The sequence below is a fragment of the Monopterus albus genome, unplaced genomic scaffold (assembly GCF_001952655.1).
Source record: "Monopterus albus unplaced genomic scaffold, M_albus_1.0 scaffold12.1, whole genome shotgun sequence".
Lineage (NCBI taxonomy): Eukaryota > Metazoa > Chordata > Actinopteri > Synbranchiformes > Synbranchidae > Monopterus > Monopterus albus.
The window spans coordinates 3,565,535-3,579,691 of NW_018127892.1; the positions used below are offsets into that span (position 1 = coordinate 3,565,535).

General features: G+C 39.5%; 1 protein-coding gene across 7 annotated transcripts in view; it reads right to left on the bottom strand.

The window, feature by feature from the left end:
- The window catches only part of ncor2 (nuclear receptor corepressor 2), a 94,861-nt gene that overhangs the window by 39,570 nt on the left and 41,134 nt on the right, over window positions 1-14,157 (bottom strand). For all 7 annotated transcript variants that reach the window (XM_020590672.1, XM_020590676.1, XM_020590671.1 and 4 more), the window contains exons 7-15: window positions 11,455-11,511; window positions 10,638-10,690; window positions 7,394-7,460; window positions 6,193-6,365; window positions 5,845-5,938; window positions 4,543-4,721; window positions 3,415-3,469; window positions 3,185-3,283; window positions 1,183-1,322 (exon numbers count right to left, since the gene is read on the bottom strand). In XM_020590672.1, the coding sequence (XP_020446328.1) occupies window positions 1,183-1,322; window positions 3,185-3,283; window positions 3,415-3,469; window positions 4,543-4,721; window positions 5,845-5,938; window positions 6,193-6,365; window positions 7,394-7,460; window positions 10,638-10,690; window positions 11,455-11,511 (917 nt within the window). The remainder of the gene's footprint in view (window positions 1-1,182; window positions 1,323-3,184; window positions 3,284-3,414; window positions 3,470-4,542; window positions 4,722-5,844; window positions 5,939-6,192; window positions 6,366-7,393; window positions 7,461-10,637; window positions 10,691-11,454; window positions 11,512-14,157) is intronic.

Genomic DNA, 14,157 nt, shown 5'->3' on the forward strand with positions numbered 1-14,157 from the left:
TTAGAGCAGTGGTCCCCAACCTTTTTATCACTGTGGACCGTTCAACGCTTGACAATTTTACCGGTGTACGTAGGGTACGTATATTGTTACTATAACAATAAACGTGAATCCACTGTGTTGACATTTTTAACTCCCCATAACGCTAAATCAAAGGGAGCCCTGAGCCCCAGCACTCGTTTCAGTGCTGTGATGGCGATCTCAGGGTATTCTGTCATGACTTTAATCCAGAACACCGACAGTTGTTGTCTCGAACATACTTTTAAGGCCGCCGTCATTTGCGATTTGCAGTTGATCTTCTTCTTGCACAGACCTGCTGGATTCACCTGGTTTGTTGACAAATGGGTTGCGGATCCATTCCTTGGCAGTTCGTGGGTCCTTTGTGGTTGGGAAGTAGCGCTCGAACTCTTTTAAAAGCAAAGACAGGTGATCGTGCACCAGCTGGGAGAATGAAGGCTCAGGCTCAGTCTCACCCAAAATCCCCGCTAATGTTTGAAACATGTCCAAAATGCCTCTGTGGACGCGCCGTCCCCACAAATCCAGTTTGGCTTTAAATGCAACTACTTTATCTGCCAACTTGAAGACAGTTGTCATTTTCCCCTGAAGTGACAGATTGAGTTCATTAAGCAGGCTGAATATGTCCACAAGTAAGCCAGTTTTGGCGCTCAAGTAACCGAGAGAATACGGTCATTTTTCAAAATAAAAGATCGTTCAGACTCAGATAATAAATAAAACGGAAATAATTAATATCACTATCACTTGATGTTTTGTTATCACATTTATTTACTATCTCTATAATTTCCTTTTCAACTATTGGCTTCAAGAACATAAAACTCATGTTCTTTTCAATTGTATTATTATTTCTAGTGACGGCTGAAGCATCTGTACAAATACTTCTTCCTAAACTAGGGCCAACATTCACAAAAAATCTGTTTAACTTATCAACTGCATCCTCCATTCTGATGACCGGTGTATCATTATCCATAAAGTATTGGGGGTAGTTACTCTTATTGGAACTGTTTCTAATCCATTTATTTAATATATTCCAAGTACCTCTCATCATGGCTCATGGAGTCATCTTTGCAACACATAGTATTTAGCCTTACAAATTCATTAAGTGTTTGACACAGACAACACGACTCTGGCGTGGAAAGTTTAGTCAGTATTTAAAAAAACATGGCTCACTTCATTCCATCTTCCTTGTCTTCAGCTTCATTTTTTTCTTCATCCCTCTCTCCCTCCTTCTCTTTCTCCTCCTTCTCCTTGTCTTCCTGGCTGCTGCGGCTCACTTGCTGTTGCTGCTGCTGTTGCTGCTGCTGGCTATGCTGCGATGTCAGAGAGAGACAGTAACAACAAGGCACTCTATTACAAAGGTATTCCAAGTAACTTGAGCCACAGATTTACATTATTAACACTCCAGCCTCTCCTGTAATCTGTATACCTTTGATACATGCACTTCAATGTGTATATGCAAACATAAAAAAGGAGTCAGTTATCACATTTGTGTCTGTCTGTGCATGTATGTAAGGAAAATAATTATGTGTAGTATTTAAATCTTGTTTTTCTAATGTCCAGTCAAGAGTGTTCTGCTGCTCCACTTCCTCCAGTATTTCACTATAATGGTTCTGAACCAAAACCACAAACTGCAAACCAAATGTCCACAGTCTGAACCGAACCAAGGATTTGGTGAACCCCTAATTACAAGATACAACTGATGTCCTTTCACCACATTTTATTCTTGTTTGCAAACAATAAGTGAGGTCACACTTCCTGTGGATGGTGTGATGTCTAACATATTATTCAGATGCAAGTATATTTTTGGCACACCGTTGCAGAAAGCATGATGTGTGGCTGGAGATCTGATGAGAAAACACCACCAAAACTGTACCATGGTGTTTGCAAAACCTAGAAACATGAAGCATAAAATCATTCCTCTCTTTATCATTTCTAAAAAAAACTGGTTTTCATTTGAACATATACAACAATTACTAACAAAAAAAAAAAACGCTACTAATTTTTTAGCGTAGGCAAGACAAAACAGGATATGAAAGTTCCGCAACACATTTTTGCTGTATAATGCTTGCTCTTTAAGCACCCAGAACCACTTCCTTACCAGTTTCCTGCCTGTCTAGGCTTTTATGGTTAGAGTTCAGATTAGTACAGACTTGCAGCCTTACCAAAATCCTTAAACAGTACTTAATATGGGCCAAACAGATGTATTTGTACTGATGAGAGCCACTGCTCTTTTGTTGCACTGTATCTGCGGTTGTTGCCTTTAGGCTAATGCTAATCTAAAAAAAAAAAACGTGAACCTTTGCTGAGCTCTTTCTGTACATCTGTTCGGAAAAAACAAAGGAAAAAGCAGACATTACATGCGCCTCCTGGCAAGGAAACATAAAAATGAGCAAAGCAGGATGGCAGGGAGAAGAGCAACATCAAAATGCACCTTTGCAGTCAGAGAACTGTTTTCTCCATTTGCACAATATCACTGATGCAGCTACCTCCACTCATGCCTGTGAGCTATTAATGCTATTTGTTACTCATGAGACACTACCAGGTAATGAGCAGAGTTTTCTTTAGGAAAGATGAGGAGTCACCACCCTTGTATGCACAGGAAAAGGTCAGCATTAAGTGAATGCGTCTTTTCATTAGTGCCTGTTACCATGCTACAACAGCTAGCACCTAATCAAAGGCCAAGTAATAACTGGGAGCTCACTAACAATAAAAATGATCTGTGCTTAAACAATGTGACAGTGTGGAAACAGTGCCAACGTGATGGCACTGAGCAAACTGTTGCACCGGATCTGTAAGTGTGACCTTTTTTTTAGTCATGATAGTTGTATGGCTGGAGCTGCCTCACTGTTCTGCAAAGACACTACTCTAGCTTGAGTACTCATAAGTCAGAATATGACCTCTTTACAAGGCACACATTTTAAGTAACACAATGACCCATTTGCAGCAATTTTTAAACATTTTCATGTTGAGTGCAGCATTTGCTCACCAGATACTTCACACCTATCTGCCCTATATACCTTGTGAAGCTCCCTGTGCACCCGCAGTTAAAACATGTTCAGTGCCACATAAATAAAAATGTAAATGCAACCTTTTCTCAAACATGCTGTATGACTGGGGGTTGGTCACAAAGTTGAGCATCTTTTTGAACTGTGAGCCTATAAGGTGAGAATACCTGGCTTCTTCCACGGCGTCTGTAGTTCCTCCGCACTATGTTCTTGTAGTTTTCATTCTTTTTGGTCAGGTAGTAAAAGAGCACACACTCAGCCACAGTCTGAAAGATACATGAAATGTCAGTTTCCAAACACCATTTACTAAGAAGACTGGGTCACTCAGAGGGAGAACCCCAAACACACACACACACACACATATATATATATATATATATATAAATAAAATCAATACCTTTCTGTCCAGAAAAGATGCAATCAGACCAAAGTTTTTGGGGTGCTGGATGAACCTGTGGGAGCACAACAAAAACTATTGCTGATGGAATGACTTAAAATCATTGGCATTTGCTGAAGGTCTCCAAAAGAAGATCAGAGAATAACACACAAAAAATGACTGAGAATGTGACGTCAGTGCTGACGCACAATGGAAAGTTCTAAATAAAAGCTTCTCTTAAATTGGAGAGAGAAAGAGAGCCAAAGTAGAGAAGCAATGAATTATTAAATAATACTTGCAAGACTTGGTCATAATAAAACATAAACAGTACATTTTAGATCAAATGTATTAGGATAAGGAAGTGAAGATCTTTTGTACAGTGTCTTGCAAAAGTATTCATACCCCTTGAACTTTTCTACATTTTGCCACATTACAACTACAAACTTAAATGTATTTTATTGGGATTTTATGTGATAGACCAACACATTTTCCTTCCACTTCACAATTATGCGATACTTTGTGTTGATCTATCACACAAAATCCCAATAAAATACATTTATTTTTGTGGCTGTAACATGACAAAATGTGGAAATGTTCAAGAGGTATGAATACTTTTGCAAGGCACTATATGTGGGTAGACTTTAAAGTCACTGATCTAACTGTCCGAGGTTGATTAGAATTGGTAGCTTGAAAACACCTCCTCTCGTTTCTCACGAAAGGGGAAGATTCACTTCCTTACTGACAACTTACTGACCCTTTACCGGCAACATATTTCACAGGGAGCAAAGGACACGTTAGATCTTGTTGCTTGAAAAGAAGCTCTCAAAGGCACTGTCTAACAAACATGAGAATGGAGCTGAAAGCTAATATTGTGTTTGATAAAAAAAAAAAGAAAAAAGAGCTGAATGTGAAAAGTGTGAAAAAAAATAAAATTGAAAAATCTTAAGCGTGTTCATACATTGTGTTCTAGCAATAAAATTCCAATACCAAATGCCAAAGCATTACTGTCACAAGCTATTTTCATGTGTATTTATTTATGGCCAACAAAACTCAGTCCAGTCAGTAAAATAAGAACAAAAGGAGATCTTTAACTATTTAAAGAAGAAATTATGTTAAGCGAACATGAATATACTGAAATGTTTTGCTTACTTTTCTCTGAACGTGTCCTTCTCCTGCTCGCTCCACATGTTCATAACCTGCCGATCCCTGTACACCTTCATAGGGTCATCCATCAGTCCATTCATATTGATGAACTTTATGCGTTGCTGCTCAGCGTCAAACAGCATAGGAGGGATGACTGCCAGCTGCCGCATTTGTTTCTCTGTGTTCTGAAGTACACAAATGCCACATGCAGAAACCAAAACCATGGAGTGAGTGTGTTGGTCTCTAGAGTGGAACTGTATGTCAGCATGGTACATATATTGCACTTGCACTAAACAGTATGAAACTTAATGAGTACAGAAGACAGGAGAGGAACCTTTTTTCTCATTAGCTCGTCAGACTATGTTCCATGTATTTTCTTGTCAGATAAGTCTGAGGTAAGGAAACAGGATGAGACTGAAAGAAAGCCACTGATACTAGCTTCAGGGGGAGGAAGGTAGTAATGGTTTATTGAGATTAAACAAGGCAAGGAAGGAAACGATGTTTCCACTACTCAGTGGAACTTAACAGTAAGCTTAAAAACCCAAAGCTAATCTAGAGGTACCCAGGATTAAACATTAAATGGCTGGAAATGAGCATGCCATGGACACTTTAAAGGGCTAGGATTCTAGTGGCGTACCAGTTAAGATCTTCAGTGTAAATGTGGTATCTATCAGTGAAATATGATGGCATCAGTTTGACCCAGTAGAACAGCTGTGGTACTGGGCAATATTTACTGGCATATGTCACTGAAACTATGTGGGAGTGATTCAAGAAGGTTTGTATTCATGCAGATTGTCTGATGCGGTTTTAGAATATTCACCACCATTTACTGCAAATGAAAGGAAATATTATTCAAAAATACTAATCGAATAGAATGTTTTGTGATTATTGGATGCTTTTCTATTTTGAATGTATTTCTTTAATCATTTTAAAAAGACCTGGCCAACTTAATTAATGCTGCTCTTAAATATACCTGTAGGTACTCCAGCAGGTTTTCCTAATCATGGAAATAGTCAACAGAAGACTCAGTAATGAAAATAATAGTTGCAGGACTAGTTAGTAAAAAAATTAAAAATCTGTGGTACATGACATGCAAATACAAATAAATTAACAGCATTTGAATGTAAAATTCTCATCCACCACCTCAAAGACCCTGGTTTCACTCCTGGTACAAGTACCAGCCTTGATCTGCGTTCCATTTAATACAATCAGACATGCAGATGTCTGGTCACCATCATTTCTTCATTAGCATGATAGGTTGCTAAATAACAAGTGGCGAGTCAGATCACCTTTACCAGGAGAGCTTACCTCATGCTCTGATAATCCATCAATAATTTCAGAGATCTCGTGTTCACTGCGAGCTGCAGACGAAGTCAGCCCTCCTCCTCGCTGCCCGACACGGCTACATAAGGAAAAATACACAAGACTCATCACTCAAAATTACCCATATATTACTGTAACTGAGCCCCCTACATTATACAATGAAAAAAAAAAAATCAAAATTCTTCATTGTGACAGCAGTAACTAGGGAAGAGATAAAAGCAATTACATCAGTTCCAGAAATTAACAGCATCCATTTTACTCTTTTGAACAATCACAGATCTCCTGTTGTGAAAAGGTAAAATAAATAAATAAATAAAATTGCTGTGATCTCACCTCTGCATGCGCTCCTGCAGCTCTCTTTGTTTGCGGATCTCTGGGAACTGTTTCTCGTAGTACTCCCGCACCTTGCTCTCCTTGGCCCTGCGCCGCGGGTTATTTTCAATGCGCTCAACCTTCTTCTCCCAGGCTTCCATCAGCTGGTCATAGCGCTGGCAAAATTTCTGCTCCTGAAGCACCACAAAAACAGGAAAGCTCTCAATCGATTGCAAAGTCACTCTCAACAATCTTTCTCTACTCTGACTTCTCTTTGGGCTCAAAACACAAAACTAATGGTCCATTAAGTTTGACAAAGAACATTTGCACAACATTTAACGGGTATCACTAAAACAAGACATCTCACAAAAAGCAGAATGACATTTCACTGTGCCTTAACATTCACTAAATATATTCAGCAATCTTCCCTAGCTCTCACTTTCTCTGGCATCTCCTGTCTTGTACCTCTGTATGTCCAGAGGGGGCAAAGTGATATGTTATGTTCTAGTGGGAGTCTGGCCTTGAGCCATGCCTTTGGCAGATGACAGCCTACTGTTTTCCCAGCTTCCTCATAGTCAGGCTGTAAAGCAGACCATTAACCCTAATGGTGACACGACCCTCAGTAGGCTCATAAACCACAACATGACGTCTTCCCACACTCTGCCCACTAAGAGCTACCTCCCCCACTCAGACACAGCATGAGAAAAGACTAGACACTCACCCACAACTCGCATGCTTTGATACAACTGTTCTTTCTGGTCTCATATAAACTAGCAAATATATAATAAATGCTGGCAGTATCACTGAGGCTGGAAGCAGTACAAAACATCATATTTACTACTTGTGGTCAGATGCTATTTTGAACAACCCACAACTGTGGACTTGATTTGGAATAATGATTTTTCCATCAAACCAGCTGATTTTGAGATGTCTACTTGACTCTAGCATCAGAGCTCACCCGAATGATCTCTACTTTATTTATAGCCACGCTCTTTGGCCAAGTCTCACGCAATCAGTGGCAGCCAAGAGCACAGACCAACCTTGTACAACGTTCATTACAGCACCTCACTGAAAGTGCATTCAATTGACATGAATGGTCAAAGCTCTATTTTTCTTTGATCTGCTTAAAATGGCCACTAGCTTCAAGGAGCAGGTCATCTAGTTTGACTGTAGTTATCAATTACGGGCCGAGTCCCAGTCCAAAATCTTGTTCTCTACTTACCCACTGCTTCCGAGCATGATTTCTCCTCTTGAAGTACAAAATGAGCTTCTTCCTCATTGCCTGGTTTCTAAGAAGGAAGAAGAAAGAGGCATGTAGAAAACAAAAAGGCAGAGAACAACTGTAAGGTGGGGATAGTAAAAAAAAAAAAAAAAAAAAAAACACTACCCAAACTGTGCTTTGGCTTTCATTTGTTGCATAATACATCTAAGTCTAACATGTTCTCCAGGTCCTCAGGCACACATTTCTACCCTCTGCACTCCTTCTGCCCAACTTCTTTAAACAAACAGGGGGGGCTCACTCATACAAACACAAACAATGCCTGTCCTTGTATGCTACCACTTGATAAACTCAAACTTGCTTCTGGGTGGGAAGGACAGCGAGGGGAGCCAAACTTATAAAACCTATATAGGCTGAGAATCCTTCATCAAATAAAGGTCAGGGCCAGCAGTCTCCTTAGGCACTCACTCAGTTTGTCTCTTTCTTTGCTGCAAGAGAGAGTTTTATTTATGATGCTCAATCTGTCAATTGTAAGGTTGCATTCCCCACCGATTAATGTAATCTTATTCTACACAGTCACTTCAGCTGAGCCCCAGGGTCAGGACAGAAGACGAGGACGTGGGCTACTTGTGGTGTATAAGTTTGGTGAACACTGGAAGACAGTATGATAATGTTTGGTTTATAGAGGGACAAGCACACAAGGTGACCTACTCTTCATTTCCCAAACATGTTATCTGTAATAACAAAGCCAAGTTACATCTGAGCAGTGTTAACCCCCAACCTACATACACACTCCCACGCATCCAAAACAGACACACCGAGTCAAGCCACTGCAGCAGGAAAAAGAAATGCTGCCAAATCCAGCTTGATATTGTGCATATCCACACATAATAGGTGAGAACAAACTTGGTATGGCAAAAACAGAGTTGGCATTGTCCTCTGGACACAATATGGCAAGGGGAAAGATTAACAGGCCTGCACCCCTACAAAAGCTTTACTATATCCTGCTCTAAGCCTGTGTCATTTCTGAGATATCAAAGAACACTGTAATTTGGCATAATGCCTCCAAAACATGATGGCTGAGAGATTCATTATATGCTCATTTGTGACATAAGTTCCATAGTGGTACAACCATACTGAGCAAACATTTCAGAGTTTGCCTTCATAGCAGTCTGCATGTGCAAAAGATATTGACCAGTTAATCACCAGCTGAGTGGCAGAATCAGTGTGTGTGCAGGAACTGGGATGGGTCTCTGATGCCGAGTGCTCCACAGAGATACTGGTAATCGTCTATGTCAGATAAGTGCCAAGGTTATCAAACCAGTTGACAAAACAAAGTGGTCAGTGTTGCTGGCTGAAACTGACACAGTGATAATTTATAACGCGCACACACACACACACACACAGGGACAGGAGAGTGTTCAGTTAATTGCTCTGAGGCAATAATACTGATCAAACAGTGCAGGGATCAAAAGGAGTGAAGACAGAGCAGTGTGTAGCTAAGGCTACAGACACATCTTACGGTATGCCACTGTGCCAGTGCTGGAGACACCTCTTTGATGTGCTTCAGTGAATTATGGTCCTTTATAGATTAGATGCATATACGCCTTAATGATAGACACAGCAAGGCTATACATAGTTGTGTACGGTGCTTTGCTTGTGCTGATAGACTAACATATAATATTGACAATGTATTAATCATTGACCCAACACAAACCTGAATGCTGAGAAAAGCATCCTACTGTTACTATTTCATGTTATAACATTACGAGTAAGAAAAATCAAATAGCCATTTTAGTCCATTGTCAGAGGCGTTAGGTTTATTTGTTTGTTTTATTATTTGTGTTTCTGACTAATGTGCCTTTAGTTTGAACACAGATGACCTGAAGCTCTGTTAGTGGTGACTACAATTCAAATATGACTCATTGCACTTTTATATGAGTGAATATACCTACTTCACAGATAAGTTGGCTGATTTTTTTTTGCACCTCAATCCAATTTCCCATGTGACAAACATTTAAATATGAGTTTAAAAAAAATATTCATCTTATCAGCTTAGTAGTGGTTGAAGCTAACAGAGAGCAGAGGGTAGTTATTCTGAAACATACAAAATAACCTCTGTGATCCGATGTTACTGTAGCCTTTAATCACATACCCAAGTCTTCACTGCCAGATAACAGCTAGTCTTTGTATGATTTGGAAGTTTCAAATAATAATTTTTAATACCTAATATTACAATAGGAGAATGTTGGTGTACTCCATCTCAATTAGGTTTCATATTCAGGATGAATTTGGCACACAATTAACACTACATTTACATGATACTAGGAGTTACAGGAATGTATTTAAACAAAACAAATCTTACCACTGTAACTGCAGTGCCACTGACCAGCACGTCCTTTCTATAAAGCTTTTTTTTACGGTATGTAGCATCCTTTGTTACACACATTTATTCCAGTAAGCTTTGTTACTAACTTTACATAATGCCAATTTCACATCCCCCTCTGAAATGCCATTTCTGCAGTCTGCCAATGAGGAAGATGGAGTTGAGGTGTGAGGGTGGAAAAAAGTGGCAAATCTTTCTTGCTGATGCAATATACAGGCACTAAGGAAGTTAGCTGTTGAGGCCAGCCAAGTTTCACTTTCTAGTAATAGTAATTACATTAAATTTAAAAAATACCAGGCTCTAATACAACAGGAGGTCTTCCTGTCCCCATATGCAGCATTAATATTATTTAACAAACCTTCAGGTCAAGGTCAAAGTGATTGTCATATGCACAGTTAGGAAATGTGTTTCCCTGAATGAAATTCTTATTTTGCCGTCCACATGAATGCCAGTGTCAGACTGGCTCTAAGTTATTACATTTGTACACAAACAAATACAGTATCTCCTATGAAGGCTGAGTTTCTCAGCCTTTTTTGTGTCAGTTAGGCTTTGATATATTTAAAAAAATAATAATAATAATAATAATTAAGACCCTCATTAATTAAATCCCAGAGTTGAGTTTGGTATATGCTGATATTCAATTTTCAAGAGCACTGCTATGGTTTCAAATACATTATTTTCTCTCAATGACATATTTTACAAAACTCAATTACATATTTAAAATATCCTAGAGATCTGTGTTGAGATTATGTGTATATTCACCAATCCCACATGACAGTTAAACTCTTCAGCAGTCTGTTCAGTTATACTATAGTCGTTGTATATGGGGAAAAATTATATTATTAATATTTGTAGACTCACATTTTGATGTTCTCATGGTACTGCTTGGTATCAGAAGGTTGATTGTACAGAGGCTAGAGCCGGAGAAGAAACAAGCAGATCAATGAATCTGTTAAAACTTCAGTTCAGCTGTAAACAGCTGAATTTCTACAGGATGATACATGGAAGTCAAATGACAGAATACACTCCAATGTCTCTTCAATAGGATTCTGACCTTGCCCGATCTGAATGTGGGATCAAATAATTAGTCATCAAATAAAAGCAACTCAAAGCTCTGGTTAGCAAAAGCCCAAAAACCCAGTCTAATTCCATCCAAATGACTCCCTCAAAATGAATGCCCCCAAGGACAGAGCAGAACCTGTATCATGTAGCGTCTTGCATGGGCTCAATAGGTAATTTGTTCAAAACAAAGTGATCAAACTCACTGGGTGCTTGTGTGTGAGAGTAAGAAGGATGGTTAGACTGATAGATACACATGCTATGTGTGAGCTAAGAATTAAAATAAAAGAAAATGTTGCAAATAAGGTTTTGAACATGTGGTGAAGAAAAAAAAGCGATCTCAGTGGGTTTGAGTACCATTTAATATTCTGTATTCATTGTATTCAGTCTTCAAAATCTACAGTACAGAACTCAGATATTTTTACTTCATTTCTTTAAACCACTGCTGTGGTATATGTGTAATTCAGAGTTGTCCTTTGTGTCTCCCTAGAGTCCTTTATCCCTCTAACCTGACCTTCAAAAAACATGATCCCACATGTTCGTAGTGAAAAAAACAAAAGAACGAGAAGTACAAAACACAGGAACAGAAAGGCGACATAAAGTCAATGTCTCCACTCACCAGTTCTACCCTGGGTCCAAGCCCCTCCAATATCCTGTGAGCCTCTTCTGCCTTTTTCTGGTAAAGGAACACAAACAGAAGTAATACATTAGCCGGCCACCTGCACCTCTGCCATCACCACGGCAACGGAGTGAGCACGCTCACTTGATCAGTGAGACTACGCCACTGCTCACTGGGTAAACGGAACGCTGGATGCATGGATGGATGGAGAGATAGATGCACCAACTATTATTAGAGCTTTTAACTCAAGCTGGGCCACAGCTCCTCGCATCAGCATGCTCTCTCCTCTTCCAAACATCAACAACAAAAAAATATTACTCACCTCCCCTGAACAGAGAGAGGTACAGAGAAAAAGCAGAGCAGGCAGGAAAGCAAGTGGGAGTGGAATTGAGTAGGAGAGAAAGAGCAAAAAAAAATTGGGAGGGGACTAAAGGGCTTTGGTGTTTATCTCACAAGAGACATCTGATGAAAGACAGAGAAAGATCTCACCTCCAGCTTGCGATCTACAACAATCAGCCTCTTAAAGAAAAAAAATCCTGGCAAGAGCCATAAAGCAAGAAAGGAGAGGTGTCGGCCATGAAGATGGGCAGTTAAAACTCCCATTTGTGTCTCTGGGTGACCTCGCTACAGTTCTGCTTCCTCCATACGTTTATATTTAGCTCTGGCAGGCAAATATGTGAGCAGTGCCCCAGACTAGGCCTCTCAATGTTTGCTCCCCCCTTTTTCCTATTCCGCTCTCTATGGCTTCTCTACTTCATCGATCAAACAGACCCACCTTGGTGGCACACCGCACGCTCTGCTGCTTTCCATCTCACATCATTTCCTTCAGTGACCATGCAGTGAGGCTGGCATGACTAACACACTCTCAGACAGGATGGATGTATAGGGAGAAAAGGACGGATTTGTGGGGTGGGGTGTAGAGGTGATAACGGCGACAGAACCTGCCAGTGTGTAGGAGCGTGCCGACCTTTATTCTTCACCACCCACCATGTTCGTGCTGCTTCCTTTCACTTTTATTTAGTCTTCACTGAGTAAGTAACACAGGAGATGTTTGGGATCTACAAGCTGATACAAGCCTCACACTAACAGACTTGGATGTAACACCCCAGAGGAGTTCTCACAAACAGCTCAACTTGATGTGATACAGGCATCCAACAAGGTCACCTGGGAGGGAAGCCAAATGGCATGGCTCTAGTTTGAAAAGACCCCTGTGCATTTCCAAGTCAAGAGGAAGCACTGATGATTTACATTTGCACATCCTATGTATATGATTGAAATGAAAACACAGTATCGTGATGCTACTGTTCTTCCTTCAGTTTTGCATTGATCCATGTTTTACCTCATTCCTGTTGCTTCCGCACCAGAGAGCACATGTAATGGGCTACAGAGTATTGTCTGGCAGAGCTCTGTCATTACATTTGCAGTTAATAAGCCTAAATTATTAAAAACAGCCTTCAATCCTCAGGGAGTAGGGAGCCTTACTGATTTCTTTTTAGTTCCTGATTCTGACCATCAAAACTCTTGCAACATGGCTTCACAGCAAATACTAGAAATGACAAATTTAGCTATGAAAAGAATAGAATAAATGTAATGGCAAAGGAAGTGCAGCATTTTTTTATTCTAAATGTCTGGTTAATTGCACAGTGAACTGCTCTCTCCATACATCCCAGTGGTAACTTTACCACCTTTTGATTTTTGACAAACATGTTTTTATTTTAGTAAATATCAGTAATTTTTTTGTGCTTGGATTTTTGTTAGTTTTAGTCTAGTTTCAGTAATCAAAAGCTGAAGCCATTTTTCTATCTTCTAAGCATGTTGAGGCAACAGCTGCTGCCATCTTTGTTGTGTACAGTTACTTTGGTTAAAGGTGATGTACATGTCTATCACAAGGTTAGCGAAAAATGCTGTTTATTTGTTCGCACAGTGTCCATGTCCCTCTGCTCGGATGAAGAAGATGGATTCATTCACTTTTGGACTAATGGGTTTATTTGGAGGGAAGAAACTAAATCACTAATACAGTGATATTTACTGTATGTAGTGAACATCGGGAAGAAGATTTGGATGACTGACAACAATTCTTACTCATTGCCTTTGACAGCAACACAAGATAATCGAGTGAATGTTACTTTAACATTACATCTACAGTACACCCTCTGCATTTCATGTAAAATGTCTGCATTTTCATAATTTGTCTCAGCTGTTTGTTTGGTTTTTTTGTCCCCTAACTCTCAGTGGACTGTAGATGCATTTAGTTCACAAACCTGTTTTTTTTTCAATAAGCAATAACATCAGATGACAGAACATTACTTTTATAATTAGCAATAGCACAACAGACTTAGTGAAAGTGGTCTTATTTGCTGATGACACTACCATATGGGCATCCAGTGAAAACCTACAGCAACTCTCGGGACGGGTTTCACAGGAACTTGAGAAGATAAAGAAATGGTGTGATAGTAATATTCTATCTCTGAATCTGGATAAAACTAAATTTATGGTATTTGGGAATCGTAGACTAGATAAACTGCAAGTGAAAAATGGGGGAGCTAATATAGAACGAGTATATGAAATTAAATTTCTAGGTGTCTTAGTTGATGACAAATTCGCCTGGAAATCTCATATCAGATATATTCAGCACAAAATAGCAAAAAATATATCGATATTGGCAAGGGTTAGATATATTTTGGATGGGAAAGCACTACGTAT